The 13,931-nt window shown below is 36.0% G+C and overlaps 1 protein-coding gene across 1 annotated transcript; it reads left to right on the top strand.

Annotated features, from left to right (window-relative positions):
• The first annotated feature begins 5,464 nt into the window (after nt 1-5,464).
• On the top strand, nt 5,465-5,980 carry LOC142340429 (uncharacterized). Its single transcript, XM_075391005.1, has one exon. The coding sequence runs from the start codon at nt 5,465-5,467 to the stop codon at nt 5,978-5,980; it is 516 nt and encodes a 171-aa protein (XP_075247120.1).
• The last annotated feature ends 7,951 nt before the right edge of the window (nt 5,981-13,931 follow it).

Here is a 13,931-nt window from a genome sequence, read left to right as displayed (position 1 = left end):
TGAGCTTTTTTTCGTGATATTGTTTCAAAATTTTTAGCATATTTTTTTGGATGTGCATCAGGTCAATCATAATTGTCAATTTCTACTTCAAATTGTTTACAGAATTTTTCCGATTATATTTTCCTCGCTAAAGCTAGTTTCTTCAGGACTTGAAATTTTAGTTCTTTCTTTTCGAATATTTACCTCTGTTTTTGAACCTGCTTTCTGTTTTTTAGCATTGAACTTTAACAGTAACGTAGTCTGGAGTGTAGATTATTTAGGAATTGCTGGTGTCATTAAAAGCAAAAAAATCGAGAATTCTGATGCTATGTGTCCTCCTAACTATCTAAACTACAGACCAACCACCTGCCTATCAACCATCAACCACCCACCCCCCACCCGTACCCACCCTCAATACGACCTTTATTCCTATCCCCATACCTACTCCTACCTAAATCATCCTGTGCAACTATCTACCCTCTGCCTACACCCCTTCCCAACTTTATCTGTTGTTTCTACCGCATGGTCGTTTCTAGCTAGGTTTTGCTTTGTTTTTTCTACTCCATTTCCATTTCGCATCAAAAACACACAGTCGAAAAAAGTGTGATTAGATCACAAAAGACAGTTCCCCTAGACAATTCAAGCTCCTCGAATTGTAAAAAGCCAGCAAAAATAGGCGGCTGGGTAAATTAGCGCGATTATTATTGAACATTAAAAAAATAGAAGAATTACAAAATTATCACCCCCCCCCCCCCCCCACACACACACACACACACACACACACACACACACACACACACACACACACACACGCACACACACACACACACACACACACACACACACACACACACACACACACACACACACACACACACACACACACACACACACACACACACACACACACACACACACACACACACACACACACACACACACACACACACACACACACACACACACACACACACACACACACACACACACACACACACACACACACACACATACACACAACCGGAATCAATATCAGCGGTATCGCTAGGTAGTTGTAAAATAAAAACAAGTCTCGCATAATGATTCTCTCGTTTCTAAAGAAATGTTGAAGCAGGAAGAATATATTTACATTAAGAAGACGGAAGTATTTTTCCTATTGAAAGGATCATTAATAGCTTAGCATTTTCTGAATTTATCCGAAATGGTCCAGTTGTAAAAATTAGAGGAGAGTCCAACAGCAATTTCATTATGTAAAGTAGATACCCTCAGATTTATTCATCCCTAATCAGAGTCACTATTTAAATTTTCGCATTTCTTTATTAAAATTTTCTCCCATGATTTTTGATCCCACACTTTGATGAACAACGATTTCCTTCCCTTATCTTCAGAATTGTATTGTCTTTCACAACGGGTAACTATGGAATCCATCTGTCTCTCCGTCTGAATTGGACGAAGCTCTCGTCCGTATCGTTCTTACTGCAGAACAACTCTGCTCCAGTCATCTTGATTTGGCACCAATGCTTTGAAGTCTTCGTCGTCATTGAAAGCTTCAAAGACAACTCTTTTCAGATTGGTGAGATAGTTGCCTTCCTTTAATGAGATATGGTCTATTATTTCAACACCTTTGAAATGTAGCTCCAAAATTAGCTGATCAGATTTCGAAACCATTTTGCTAAACTAATTGTTTTTATTTTATCGTCTTTGGTTTCTTAATAACTAAGCAAAAAGATGATATTTTTCAAGTAATGCGTACGGTGAAGCTTTTTTGCGACGTAGATTTTAATACTTGCGTGTTTGGTGGTGGTATTATGAAAAAAGCGTAAGTGTTCTTAAGTTTTGAGCACTCTGTCGACAGAGTTCATTGAATATAGCGGCGCAAATTTGAAGCGACGCCTTATATATATAAGGCTCAACAATTTCTCGCTGTATTGCAAGAGTTTCACAAAACAGTAGTCTAAAACACAAAAGGTGTTTGGCCAAAGGGCTGCGACTACGACATAGAGAAGTGTCCAAAATTTCTGCAAATGTCACCGTCTCAACGTAATGCTGAAGTCAAAAAAATTTTCTGTGCTACAATTGTCTTAGCTCAGCCCATAACGCAAAAACATGTCCACCTAAAGTCTCATGCAGACATTGTTAACTGAAACACCACTCAGTGCTAAATTACAGCAATTACGTCTCACACCAAAAAACGAGCGCTACTCAACACGAGTTACCACTATGCGAGTCCTTTGACGAGATCAGCAAAGAAACAAAAACACCGATCTACAAGCCAGTTTTCCCTCCAAAAATTTAAAATCAGTTTTCTATGGTTCCCATTAAACTTTACGGTCCCAACGAAACCTGCGAATGTTATGCATTACTTCACAGCTGCAGCACGATATCATATGTTTTCGATCTCATGGTAACCAATCTCAATAATGATCGAAAAAGTTTAGAATCAACTGTGAGCGTTTCGACAGAACTTGGTGATTCCTCAATTGACGCCAAACTCGTACAACTTGATATTGGACCCTTTAACAGTTGCAAACCACTGTTTCGCTTGAATTAAGTTTATTCAATTAACAATTGGCATTTTGATGATGCCCCCGTTTCAGAACTGATTGATGTTTGCAGCAAACATCCCCATTTGCAACACATCAGTTCTCCCCAACTGGAAAACAATTGCATCCAAGTATTACTTGTAATTGACGCAACACCGTACATCTTCGAAAAAGGGTTACTATAGCGACCCAAAAACACGTCAGTTGCGATCAGGGATCTTTTAGGCTGGACTATAACTGCTCCAATCAAATTCGGCCATGAGGAACAACAAAGAACCAACTTCTCTTCTCTTAGCTATGAAATATTAGACAGAGAAACGACGCTTACAACAAATGAAGAAGATCCTCTGGAAGATTATAAAACCAGCTTCTGGAAGATAGATTTATCGGGATATGAAAATAGAAATGAAACGCCGTTGTGAAAAGATGACACCAGAGCACTTAAAATACTGAATGATACAGTGCGGCACACTGGCGACAAGTACGAAATCGGTCTCTTCTGGAAACAAAAAGTAAATTTGGAGAACAACTTTCCAGTAGCCAAGGCACAAATTCAAAACCTCGAAAAAAAAACTAAGCAAAGATTAGCTGCTGAAAGAGATGTATCAGAAGGCACTCGATACAGACATCGAGAAGGGATATGTCGAACAAGTTATTTTCTCTAGCAGCGCCCCCTGCCGCGTATGGTATCTACCACATCACCCAGTCACTAATTCCAATAAGGCTGTAAAGGTACTGCGACTTTCAAATGCCGAATCTGTTTTTAAAGGGAATTCTCTGAACACTGAACACTAACTTTTTGACAGGCCCAGACCTGATCAATAATCTGGTTTGTCTCCTGCTTCGTTTCAGAGAAATTCCAGTTGCAATCACCGCCGATAATGAGGCAATGTTTCTGCAAGTAGGTATAATTGAGAAAGACCAGCCTTCAATGAGATTTCTCTGGCCTACCAATCACAGCGTGAAGCAACTCCAGTACACCCGTCTCATTTTTGGCGCTCGAAGCTCACCATCAAAAGCCAATTTTGTGCTCCAGAAAACGGCAGCAGAATTTGCGCCGGACCAAGCGATTCAAAATCTGGTTAAAAACAGTTTTTACATGGACGATTTCGTACATTCCTTCGGAACGTTGGAGATTGCATAAGAAGCCGCATTGTCGCTGAAGAAAACCCTCATGAGAGCCGGCTTTAACCTGACAAAGTTTGTCTCCAATGAGCAAACAGCGATAGACAAGGTCAACGATGGTGATGAAAACAGCAAGGACTGTCACCGCGTACTTGGTGTTCAATGGAATAAATCAACTGACAAATTTTTCTATCAGAAGCCAAAAAAGTTCGATAACAACGCAGATAATTACACTGTTCAAAACTACACTCTCTATTCGCATGCCTTTTTGACCCACTAGGGATTATAGCGCCCGTAATCATCACTCTGAAGATTAAACTACAAGAGATGTGGAAAGAGGGTCTAGCATGGGATGACCGCCTGCCAAAGGAGAAGTGTAAATCAATGCAAACTTGGATGGACAATTACATGTGCTATCCCCCAATCGAAGTCCCTCACTGTCTAACAGTAGATATAGCGACCAGCAAAACCTATGAACTACACGTTTTTACGGATGCTTCTCAACTTGCCTATGGTGCTGTTGCTTATGCCCGAATTATCTCTGAACACGGCGTATCTTGTTGTTTCCTAATGAGCGAAGCCAAAGTCGTTCCATTCAAGCAGCTAAGTATACCAAAACTCGAGCTTCAAGCCGCCTTCTTTGGAACCTGTTTAGCTCACTTCATCGAAAACACCATACTATAGAGTTCAAGGATACCACATTTTGGTGTGACTGCATGGCTGTCCTGGCTTGGATCAAAAACTCAAAAAAACTCAAAACTTTTGTGGGCAATCGAGTAAACGAAAGTCAAAGTCAATCACCAACCAGCAGCTGGAGACATATAAGCGAGAAAAGCAATCCAGCCGATCACGTTTCTCGTGGTATTCTTCCTGCTGACCTTAAAGAGCATTGGCTAAGCCCACCAGTATTTTTGTTCGAACCAAAAGAAAACTGGAGCACTTTTCTCAACACCGAGAGTGCTTGCAGCCAAAAATTCCTCAAAATGGCCGAAGTTGTTAAAAACAACAGCCCAAGTGTTTTGGTTAATCGGAATCTTGCGATCTAAATCCAAAAGAGCACTCAACATCAAGGAAAACGCCAGGAACCACCTTATCTAAGTTTCACAGCAGATTCCTTTTGGTCCCTCAGTTGCTCTCTTGAATAAAAACTAGAATTTTTCATCCAAAGACAAATTTCTGCCGCTCTCACCCTTTCTGAAGGATAATATCTTAAGAGTTGGTGGCAGAACAAAGAGAAGTACATTGGGATATAACCAATTGTTCTTAACGCAAAAGAATCAATCGCCCGACTACTCTTGGAGAAGTGCCATGAAATCTGCATGCACTTTGGAACAGAGTATGTCAAAAACTTTGTACAGCATAGTTACTATGGTTTTGGCCTAAGAGACTCCTTACGCAGCATTTCATACAAGTGCTTTCAATGTTGAAGCTTTAAAGAACAAGGTCTTCAACCATCTATGGCAGATCTGCCTGATGCCCTGTTTCCAGAAAAGGAATCATCCGTAACCTTGACGAATGTAGGACTTGGTTATATTGGGCCCTTCACCGTTATTCAAAGAGGCAAAGAAGAAAAGGCCTAAATCTGTCTTTTCAACTGCTAAGTGACTCGAGCGGTACACTTGGAAAGTGACAGAAGACCTGACAACATCAGCTTGTATGACAGCTATTCGCAGATTCATTGCTCGACGTGGGCAACCACGCCTCTTACTCAGTGATAACGGAAGCAACTTCCTGGGAGCCAGAAAACAAATCAGAAGACCAAATCTGCAGTTGGACCATGACTTTATCAAGAACAAATAGCTGAACCAGTCAGTTGAATGGCGCCTCAACTCCCTTCTGCTCCTCACTCTGCAGGCGTGTGGGAGAGGCTCGTACAGATAGAAAAACGAGCTCTTCTTTTGAATTTGGGTTCTGCCAAATTGACTTGGAACGTCGTCACAACCATTGTCGCAGAAACAGAATGCTTAGTTAATGCACACCCCTTGACGCACGTAAGAAGCGACATTGAAGACGAAGATCCACTAACCCCAAAACTTTTTCTTATTGGTCCAGCGTTCCCTAACATATCAGCCTGTGTATTCAACGAGAACCCTTCACTGAAGACGAAAAGTTGGACGCAGATCAGACAACGACTGGAAGCAATATGGAAGAGGCTGGTCCGAGAATACTTGCCTACCCTGAACACCCGAAGGAAGTGGACCAACCCAGAATCAAAACTTGAAGTCAACGATGTTGTTTGGGTACTGGAAGAGTGGACTCCAAGAGGAATTTGGCTCTTAAGACGCGTGACAAGGACGTTCACCGACCCCGACCAAACTGCTAGATCTTGTTAAGTAAAAACCGCTCTAGGTCTTCTAATCCGCCCCGCTGGGAGATTAGAACATGCTTTCCCGAAACCAATCCAACCAGGTCAGCTTAGGCAGGCCCCGAGAATGTTATCGACACCGATAATCTTCTTTAATTGGAGCTAAATATTTACCGAAAAATTGTCATAATCGTTGTACACTAAAAGATGTTGATTCATAACATCAAGAATTTGAAACCAAAAAGGGCACGTAGCAACAATGGAATTAAGGTAATTTTGAGGACTAAGTTTTTTTTTGAGAAACATCAAAGAACAGACTAGAAAAAATTAGAAAGAGGGCAAGTCGACGCCCTCCAACCGAGCATCAAACGACCCCCCCCCCCAAGAGGCATCGACATTGTCAAGGCTGACTCAATTTTGAAAACAGCAAATTCCATTACATTTCATATTCACGCGAAGCACCAGCATGTAGTAACCATATGCAATTTTTTTACGGACCCGCTGAAGCTGCTTTCGTTATATTGCTGCAACCATAAGCGCTAAAATGGAAAAAATGAGATTCTGAGTTAGATCTGAAGAAGCAGTGCATCTGCGAAAAGAGATAGCTAAAATTCTGAAGCATTTCAATTATCTACTGGTACTAAACTGAATTTGTTTGAGGCGATTTTTGAACCACCTAACGCTCACCTGTATGACGGAAAGTTTGTGTACTAAACACTTGGGGGGTCTCCAAATGAAAGCCGCTTTAATGTAATATACAACCGGGATCATGCAATTGACGTCTGCATTTAGTTGTCTGAGATTTGATTAAAGAGATAAGATTGAAAAAAATATTCGGCGTGTAGAAGCTATTTGATTTATACTCAAATGAGTAATCTGTAATTTTTGCAGGTTAAAATCTTGTATGAAACGTGATGCACTGCAAAAATATTTACCATCCGTTGTTATCTGCAAAGTGGCTCAAATAAAAGGCGAGTAAATTAGGATTGGTAAGGTGGATCATCCATTTTTGTGGATAATTCTCTTACTCTGAGTTTAAGTAATTTGGAAGAAATTGCAATGGTTAATATCTACAAACCGAAGTGATGGAAAGTTTTTGGGCTGCCTTTTCGTAAATTATTCGCCTATTGCAGCTCTACCCTTAGTCATTTTTGTAAGAAAATTTAGTTAAGGGAAACGAGGCAACTCTTATAGCTGTTGTTGAAGTAATTTTTTACAGCTGCTTAAAAAATAATCTTATTGTTTGCCACCTTTTTAGTTTCAAATGTTCGAATTGAAAAGGTTTCAAAACTACGGCTCATAAAAGTTCAATATTAATCGTAAATTATATTAAAGTAACTCAATTTTCAAGAACTTGATTATTACAAATTCAGATTGTGTTTAAAAAATTAGCCTCTCTCCGCTCTGATTTGAACCGATTCCGGAAAACTAGGAACCAGAAGAAAAGAAAATTTGGAGGTTATTTCAAGCTGATTATTTGCTTAACAGTAAAGTACACAAGGAGGATCGATAATAAGCGTCCGCAATTAAGGTTCCAACACGTGTCGCGTTACATTACACGACGTACCGGAAAAAAATGATTCAAATAATTAACACATCCACAACACAGACACAAACACAAAAAACGCAAAACACACACACACACACACATATATATATATATATATATATATATATAAATATATATAAAATATATATATATATATATATATATATCAGCATATATATATATATATATATATATATATATATATATATATATGCGTGTGTGTGTATATACCCAGTGATTAGAATCCCGGAAACCCGGGAAACCGGTAATCTTGGCGGGAAAACCGGGAATCTTATAGTTTCTCGGTAATCTTGGCGGGAAACACGGGAACTTTTTGTCTGGTAATCTCCGTGGGAAACCCGGGAATGTCAACTTTTCCAATGATCTCAGCAGGAAGAACGGGAATAGTAAAGTTTTTCTTTATTTTAGCTAAAAACTCGTTAACTTTGAATTTAACGTTAATCCAAGGTTACTCTTTGAAGCATGAGATTTTTGAGTAGATTAGTAAGAAAAACGCAAAGCACAAGAAATATTTTCTTTTGAAAACTCCTACAGTTTTTTCGTAATTCAACAATATGCACCTGTCCAAACTTCCGTGCTGCACTTGTAAGTAATTGCACATTTTCTTTCTTTTTTTCTTGCTTCATTTTATTCTTGTTTAATATAATTTTAAGTAATAGAAAAAAAGCAGCGGACCATTAAGTTCAAGACTGATTTGTATTTGACAAAAAATTATGTGCTCAACTCTTATGCAGCCGGGATCAATGTATTCAGTCATACCGGAATTTGTTGTATTCAATAGAGAATCTGATTTTCTGAGAAAATAGGTACAATTTTTAGTTGCAAAAATGAGCATTTACTGAAATTCAAATTGATATTTCTTCGGGAACCAGGTAAAGACACTTTTTAAATCCATATGTCATTAGAAGAAGAGTGTCAAATATTCAGCGCAAAAATATCGTAAAGAAAAAAACTAAAATTAAAGCATCTTTCCGAACCAGACGGTTCTTCTTAATAGATACATGTGGAATTTTCAAATATGTAATTGAAAGTTGATTTTTAAAATCAAAATGCAATTTACTACTGTTAACAGCACTCTTCAATTTTTTATTGTTGAAATAGTCAATTCAATGAACCAGCTGAAGACTTTTCATATGTTCCTTACTCACCAGCAAGAAAATCGAAAAAAAATAATTAATAAACATATTTTTGAAGCAGCTTTGGTTGAATAGAAAGACATTGTCTTTCCAATATTAAGATATGACGCCTTATAAATTCAGAAGATAAGAACTTTAAAAAAATATATGCAGTTCACTGCCGTCACAAGCACTTATTTGAAACTTTTGTTTTTTAATTGTTCTATCGTTTTTTTCGTGAAATAAACTGAAAAAATTTTAATGATTTTTTAAAATTTCAAACGTTTGAATTTAAGCAAAATTTGAACGTTTAGAACTACGGCTCATTGAAGTTTAATGTCAGGCGGTCTTTGAGTAGCCTAGAGTTCAAACTAAAACAATTTTAGGTTAACTAAAATTTGATTTGAAATGATTTTGAAAAAAAAAACGGAGCAAAATCTTTAATCGCAATAACAGAGAAGTAGTTAGTTATAAAATTTTCAAATTAACGTTGAGTTTTGATATGATGCAACCTCACAATGTTTTCCAAACCCACCAAGGTTTGCATTGAAAACGAATATGAAAAATTTTTGTTTATGAAAATAACAAATATCCGTAGCGCACAATCTGACACAAACGCACATACAAACACTAACGTACGTTATGTATACGTTGGATCCACAGGGGATGTAATTTGGATTTCTCGATGTCTAATTACAATTTGGACATTTAAAAACTAAAACTTAATATCGAATAAACGGCATATCCAAGTGACATTCCATTTTTCCAAAGAATTTTGGTTTTCAACAAAATTAGTTAATATGAACACAGAAAACTAACAAGGAGGCACGGTAATGTGCGTACGCACATGAGGTTCCGACCCCCCTCATCCACCATTGACTTAATTGGCTACCAAATGATGAAAAAATAGAAAACTTTCAAAAGCATGCATATCGTTCCTTAAACAACCAAAGGAATACAATGATGCCACCCTAGAGGGCCGATGAACGTTGTTGATAATAGGACTACTAGAATGGACAATAATAAATATCAAACAACAAATATTATTTACGGCCAAAAGTCGATGTCTATAATATATAAAATTATAACAAAATCAAAATTGCATCAGATAAAACCTAACCAAAACAGTTTAACCTAGGTTTCATTTAAGACGATATGGCACCTGTCCTCAATGCGACTGATTAACAGGTCGACCAAAAAGAGCAATCAATTAAATTCACTGAAATCCCTAAAATGTTCATTTAAATCACCATAGGAATCAATTGGGACATGTCATTATCCAACGTTCAAATGGAGGGAACCAAATGGGACTGACGATTATTGCTATAAATTAAAAAGAAAACAAAAATTCTATAAAATAGACGAAAATAAAAAAAATTTCAAATTTTTTATGAAATCTCCTAGTAATAGTAGTGACAATCGGAGAAACAAATGTTTGAAGCTAAAATTGTTATAGAAAAGAAATAATAGTTCACTGGACAAGGGTTGTGACCTGTGTTTACAGAGACTGAGAAACAAATCGAACGAAAAAATATTTTAAAAATGACGAAGCTCAAAAACCAAATTATGTTTTTGAAAACAATTATTTTGAAAATCATAATTGACTCAAGATTCCAACAAACAGCAATAAAGTAGCTTGCATTACCACAGGAAGCCAATTGGGCCTATTAAAAATGAGATCAATTCACGACACCACAAAATAACAACAAATATATATATAAAGAAGCGAAAACTTCAAACGACTTTACCAGATCACAATGTTCAAGGCAATATAAGTATAAGACGTTACATGCAACAACTGTAAATTGTCTTTTTCTCCTCATTTTAACATCAAAGAGATCAAAGAATCTTCCTTAGAAAACGAATATATAGACATGACAACAAAAAGAAACCCAGAAACTGATGAGCATGGAAATCTCGAAATCTTTTTATGAATTTAATGGTCGACGCAAACTGTCGCAACGTATAACCAGGCGCGAAAAAACGTTTGAATCAACAGACTAAATTGACACTTCATATTAGTGAGATTGAGTTACATGATTACAAAATTGAAAGCAAAAATTATACTGTTGACGATTTTTTTTCAATTTTTTAGTAATTAAAACAAACAGCTATAAAATGAAATCTTTAACTAGGTTGAGTAATACGTCCTGGGAAGCCATTTAGACATATCGGTATTAGCTTTATGGCATATAACAACAAAAACACCAATAAAGGTAAATACAAAAAAAATCCATAAAATTTTACGAGATAACTGTGTCTCGGCCCAAAAAGCATAAACAATATAACAAAAACATTGATCATATTCACATACGCCTTTTTCCAAAGCTCTGCATCTGTTTTTATGCTTTTTTTGCTTGGACAGGCCATTATTGTGATAAATCGACAAGGTAAGAAAATGAACTCAAAAAATATGCAATTACGATAAAAACGAAAAAAAATTGAAAAGGCGTAGTATCAAGACAGAGAGACCATTAGTTGAACATAAAACCGTTAGGAACAATAACCACTGCAGATCGATTTTGGCCTGTTTTCACTGAGACTGCACACGAAGTTGACAAAAACAAGATAAATTAGTGGCAAAAATCAGAAATTAACCGGTGTTTTCTTAAATTAAATTTATTTAAAAGTAATAACAGACATTAGATATCCACTGAAAAAGTGTCTACATTCAATTAAGCCTAAAAACTAACTGGATATTCCACTGGGGACAATTAGTCAATAGGCTACAATAAAGATAACAAAAGAAAGCAAAATTCAAGAAATACATAACAATTTTTTTACGAAAACATTTGGCCAGAGCCATAAAAACCATGAGCTTAACTCTGAAACCGTGATATAATCTTGTTGGGCCTCTTTTTTGTTAGTTGTGTGTGTCAATAATTGAGTCCTGATTTGAAGTTCTTGTAAGTGAAAAAAGTTTACATAAAAACATTTCCATAGCGGAAATATTTCGAAAAAAGTCTCGCCTCATTAAAATCTAAAAAGTGTTTTATCGTAAAGATCCGTTGCTATATCAAGATCAGCCAAGATGTTGCTACGAGTCTAAAAAAAATTTGTGCAAATGGATGTGCAATAGATCAATTTTCGAACAAAGTTTCTCACTTTGTCAAAATTAAAAATGAATTTTGAATAATTATCGAATTTAAATTTGCAAAAAACTGCTAAAATTATAATTCGAGAAGACTCTTACAGCCAGTAGGTGTACAACTAGCTCATTCGTCTGTTTAACAAGAACTTTGTCATAGTTTCAAAGTATCTACTTCCATCAAACTTAAAGCAAGTCGGCCAAAATGCAAGTTACGGTTCTACGTTTGAACGTGCATAACTGAAACAAAATGCAAGTTACGGTTCTACGTCGGCCAGAATGCAAGTTACGGTTCTACGTTTGAACGTGCATAACGGAAACAAAACTGTACAAAAGAATTTTTTGTCGAAAATTGCGCAACATCAAATCTTGAAACTGACAGCTAGCTTTCAATCAAATAGGAAAATTATCTGCCCGGGTAAAATATAGCGATATATTGATACATAAAAAAATCTGTGTACAAGTTAAGCAGTGGATTTTATTTTTCATTTTCACACTCTGCTGCTTATTTTTATTATTTTTTACGCCTTCCAAGATTTTTGTCCAGAAAGACACAAGTTTGGGTGGTCTGATTATAAACGCCTTGAGTACCAGTTTTCTGATCCCAAGAAGTTGATTAGCAGAGTTATATCAGCAAATTTTTAAATATCACTAAGTGGGTTCATATAAAAATTTAAGTCTGCTTGAACTACAGCTAGTTTTGTACATTTTTAATGTTTAATAGAACTTAATCAATTTGATAGGACTGCATTTTTAGACATAACTTATAAAAAGAGAAATTAATACGGTGAAATACTATTTTTTAAAAAATTGGACAGCTGATAAATATACCAAAAACAAAAAGACTAAGCAATAGGATGGTGCAAATGACCCTCTTGTTCCAGATCATAAAAATTTTTTTAAACCAAAGAAGAAAAGTTGAATTTTCAAAAAACAAAACTTACAAAAAAGGGCACCTTTTTTACAAAGAAATTAAAGATAAATGCAAATTAGGCAACTTGAAAAAGCATTGATACTGGTAAAAGTGGAACAAATTTTGATTGGAGAAGTAAAAGCATCAACAAGAAAAAACCTCCAATTACAATTCAGTAAATCTTAACTAATGACTTATATTTTTGCAGTTTTGGAATTAAAAAACAGTATTCAATCATTAACAAAGCAAATTAAATGAATGACATACTCGAAAATAAACAAAAATTGATTAAAAATTTCAAACAAAACTACCTGTTTTTCTTTTTTTTTTCTCGAATTCTTTCAGAACCAGTTAAAGCAACAGTACAATTTTGACAGATATCTATAATACCGGCAAGGCATAACCAAAAGATTGGGAAAACCAATTATGTCCAAATTAACAGAAAATACAATAGATATAAAGAATGAGCAGTCATCAAAACCTGTTAGAAAATAGTGAGGCTGCACGCAGCTTTTTTAAAATCCTTAAGCAAATGACAATACTTAGAGATAGGAAACTGTAATTTTCCGCATTTTTGCACTGCACCGAGAGACAGGTGGCAATCATAAAAAGAAATTAAATCAACAATCAAAAACTCACATTTCATTCGAAAACAAAGTCAATAGAAATGATAATGGTAACTAAAAACAGGAATCAGGGATTGATAAAGTTGTATCACAATGGAAATGCGATGAGAGCTGTTGTTTTGAGATTTTGTTGTAGTGAAGGCAATAAAAATTAAATTAAAAATTTGACTAAAAATTTGACTCAGAACTTTTTGACTTTCCTTGAAAATAATTTTGTTCAAAAAGCTGAAAATAATTTGTTGCCGTATAAGAACATTGAATAGCTTCAGTAAGTAGATTTTAAAGCTTATAAGACTTCATCTTATTAAGTAACAAGAACATTAAAACAAAAAACAAATACAGGCAAAATAAAAGCATTCACTAATTTTTAAAGTGTTGTCAAAGTTGTCAAATACACTTAGGATTTTCATAACCTTGATAAACTCATTTGTTGCACAAAAGTTGAGTCTTCTACTTAAGTATTGAATTATTTTTTATGATGAGTTTAAGCATATTTATAACTGCCATATTTGGCTCACCAAAAAGGATGGGTTCTATGATCCAATACCAGTATTGGCCAGGCCAATTTGAGGTAGCGGACGGGGGGGGGGGGGGCTGTGTGATCCAACATTAGTTTGGAACGAAATTTTGGTCGCGGCTTCGGTCTGGCCAATTGAAATTTTTTGGT

Source organism: Convolutriloba macropyga, chromosome 5, assembly GCF_964194025.1.
Source record: "Convolutriloba macropyga chromosome 5, txConMacr16.3, whole genome shotgun sequence".
Classification (NCBI taxonomy): domain Eukaryota; kingdom Metazoa; phylum Xenacoelomorpha; order Acoela; family Convolutidae; genus Convolutriloba; species Convolutriloba macropyga.
Note: the sequence above shows the minus strand (reverse complement) of the source record. Positions and strands in the feature narration are given on the sequence as shown.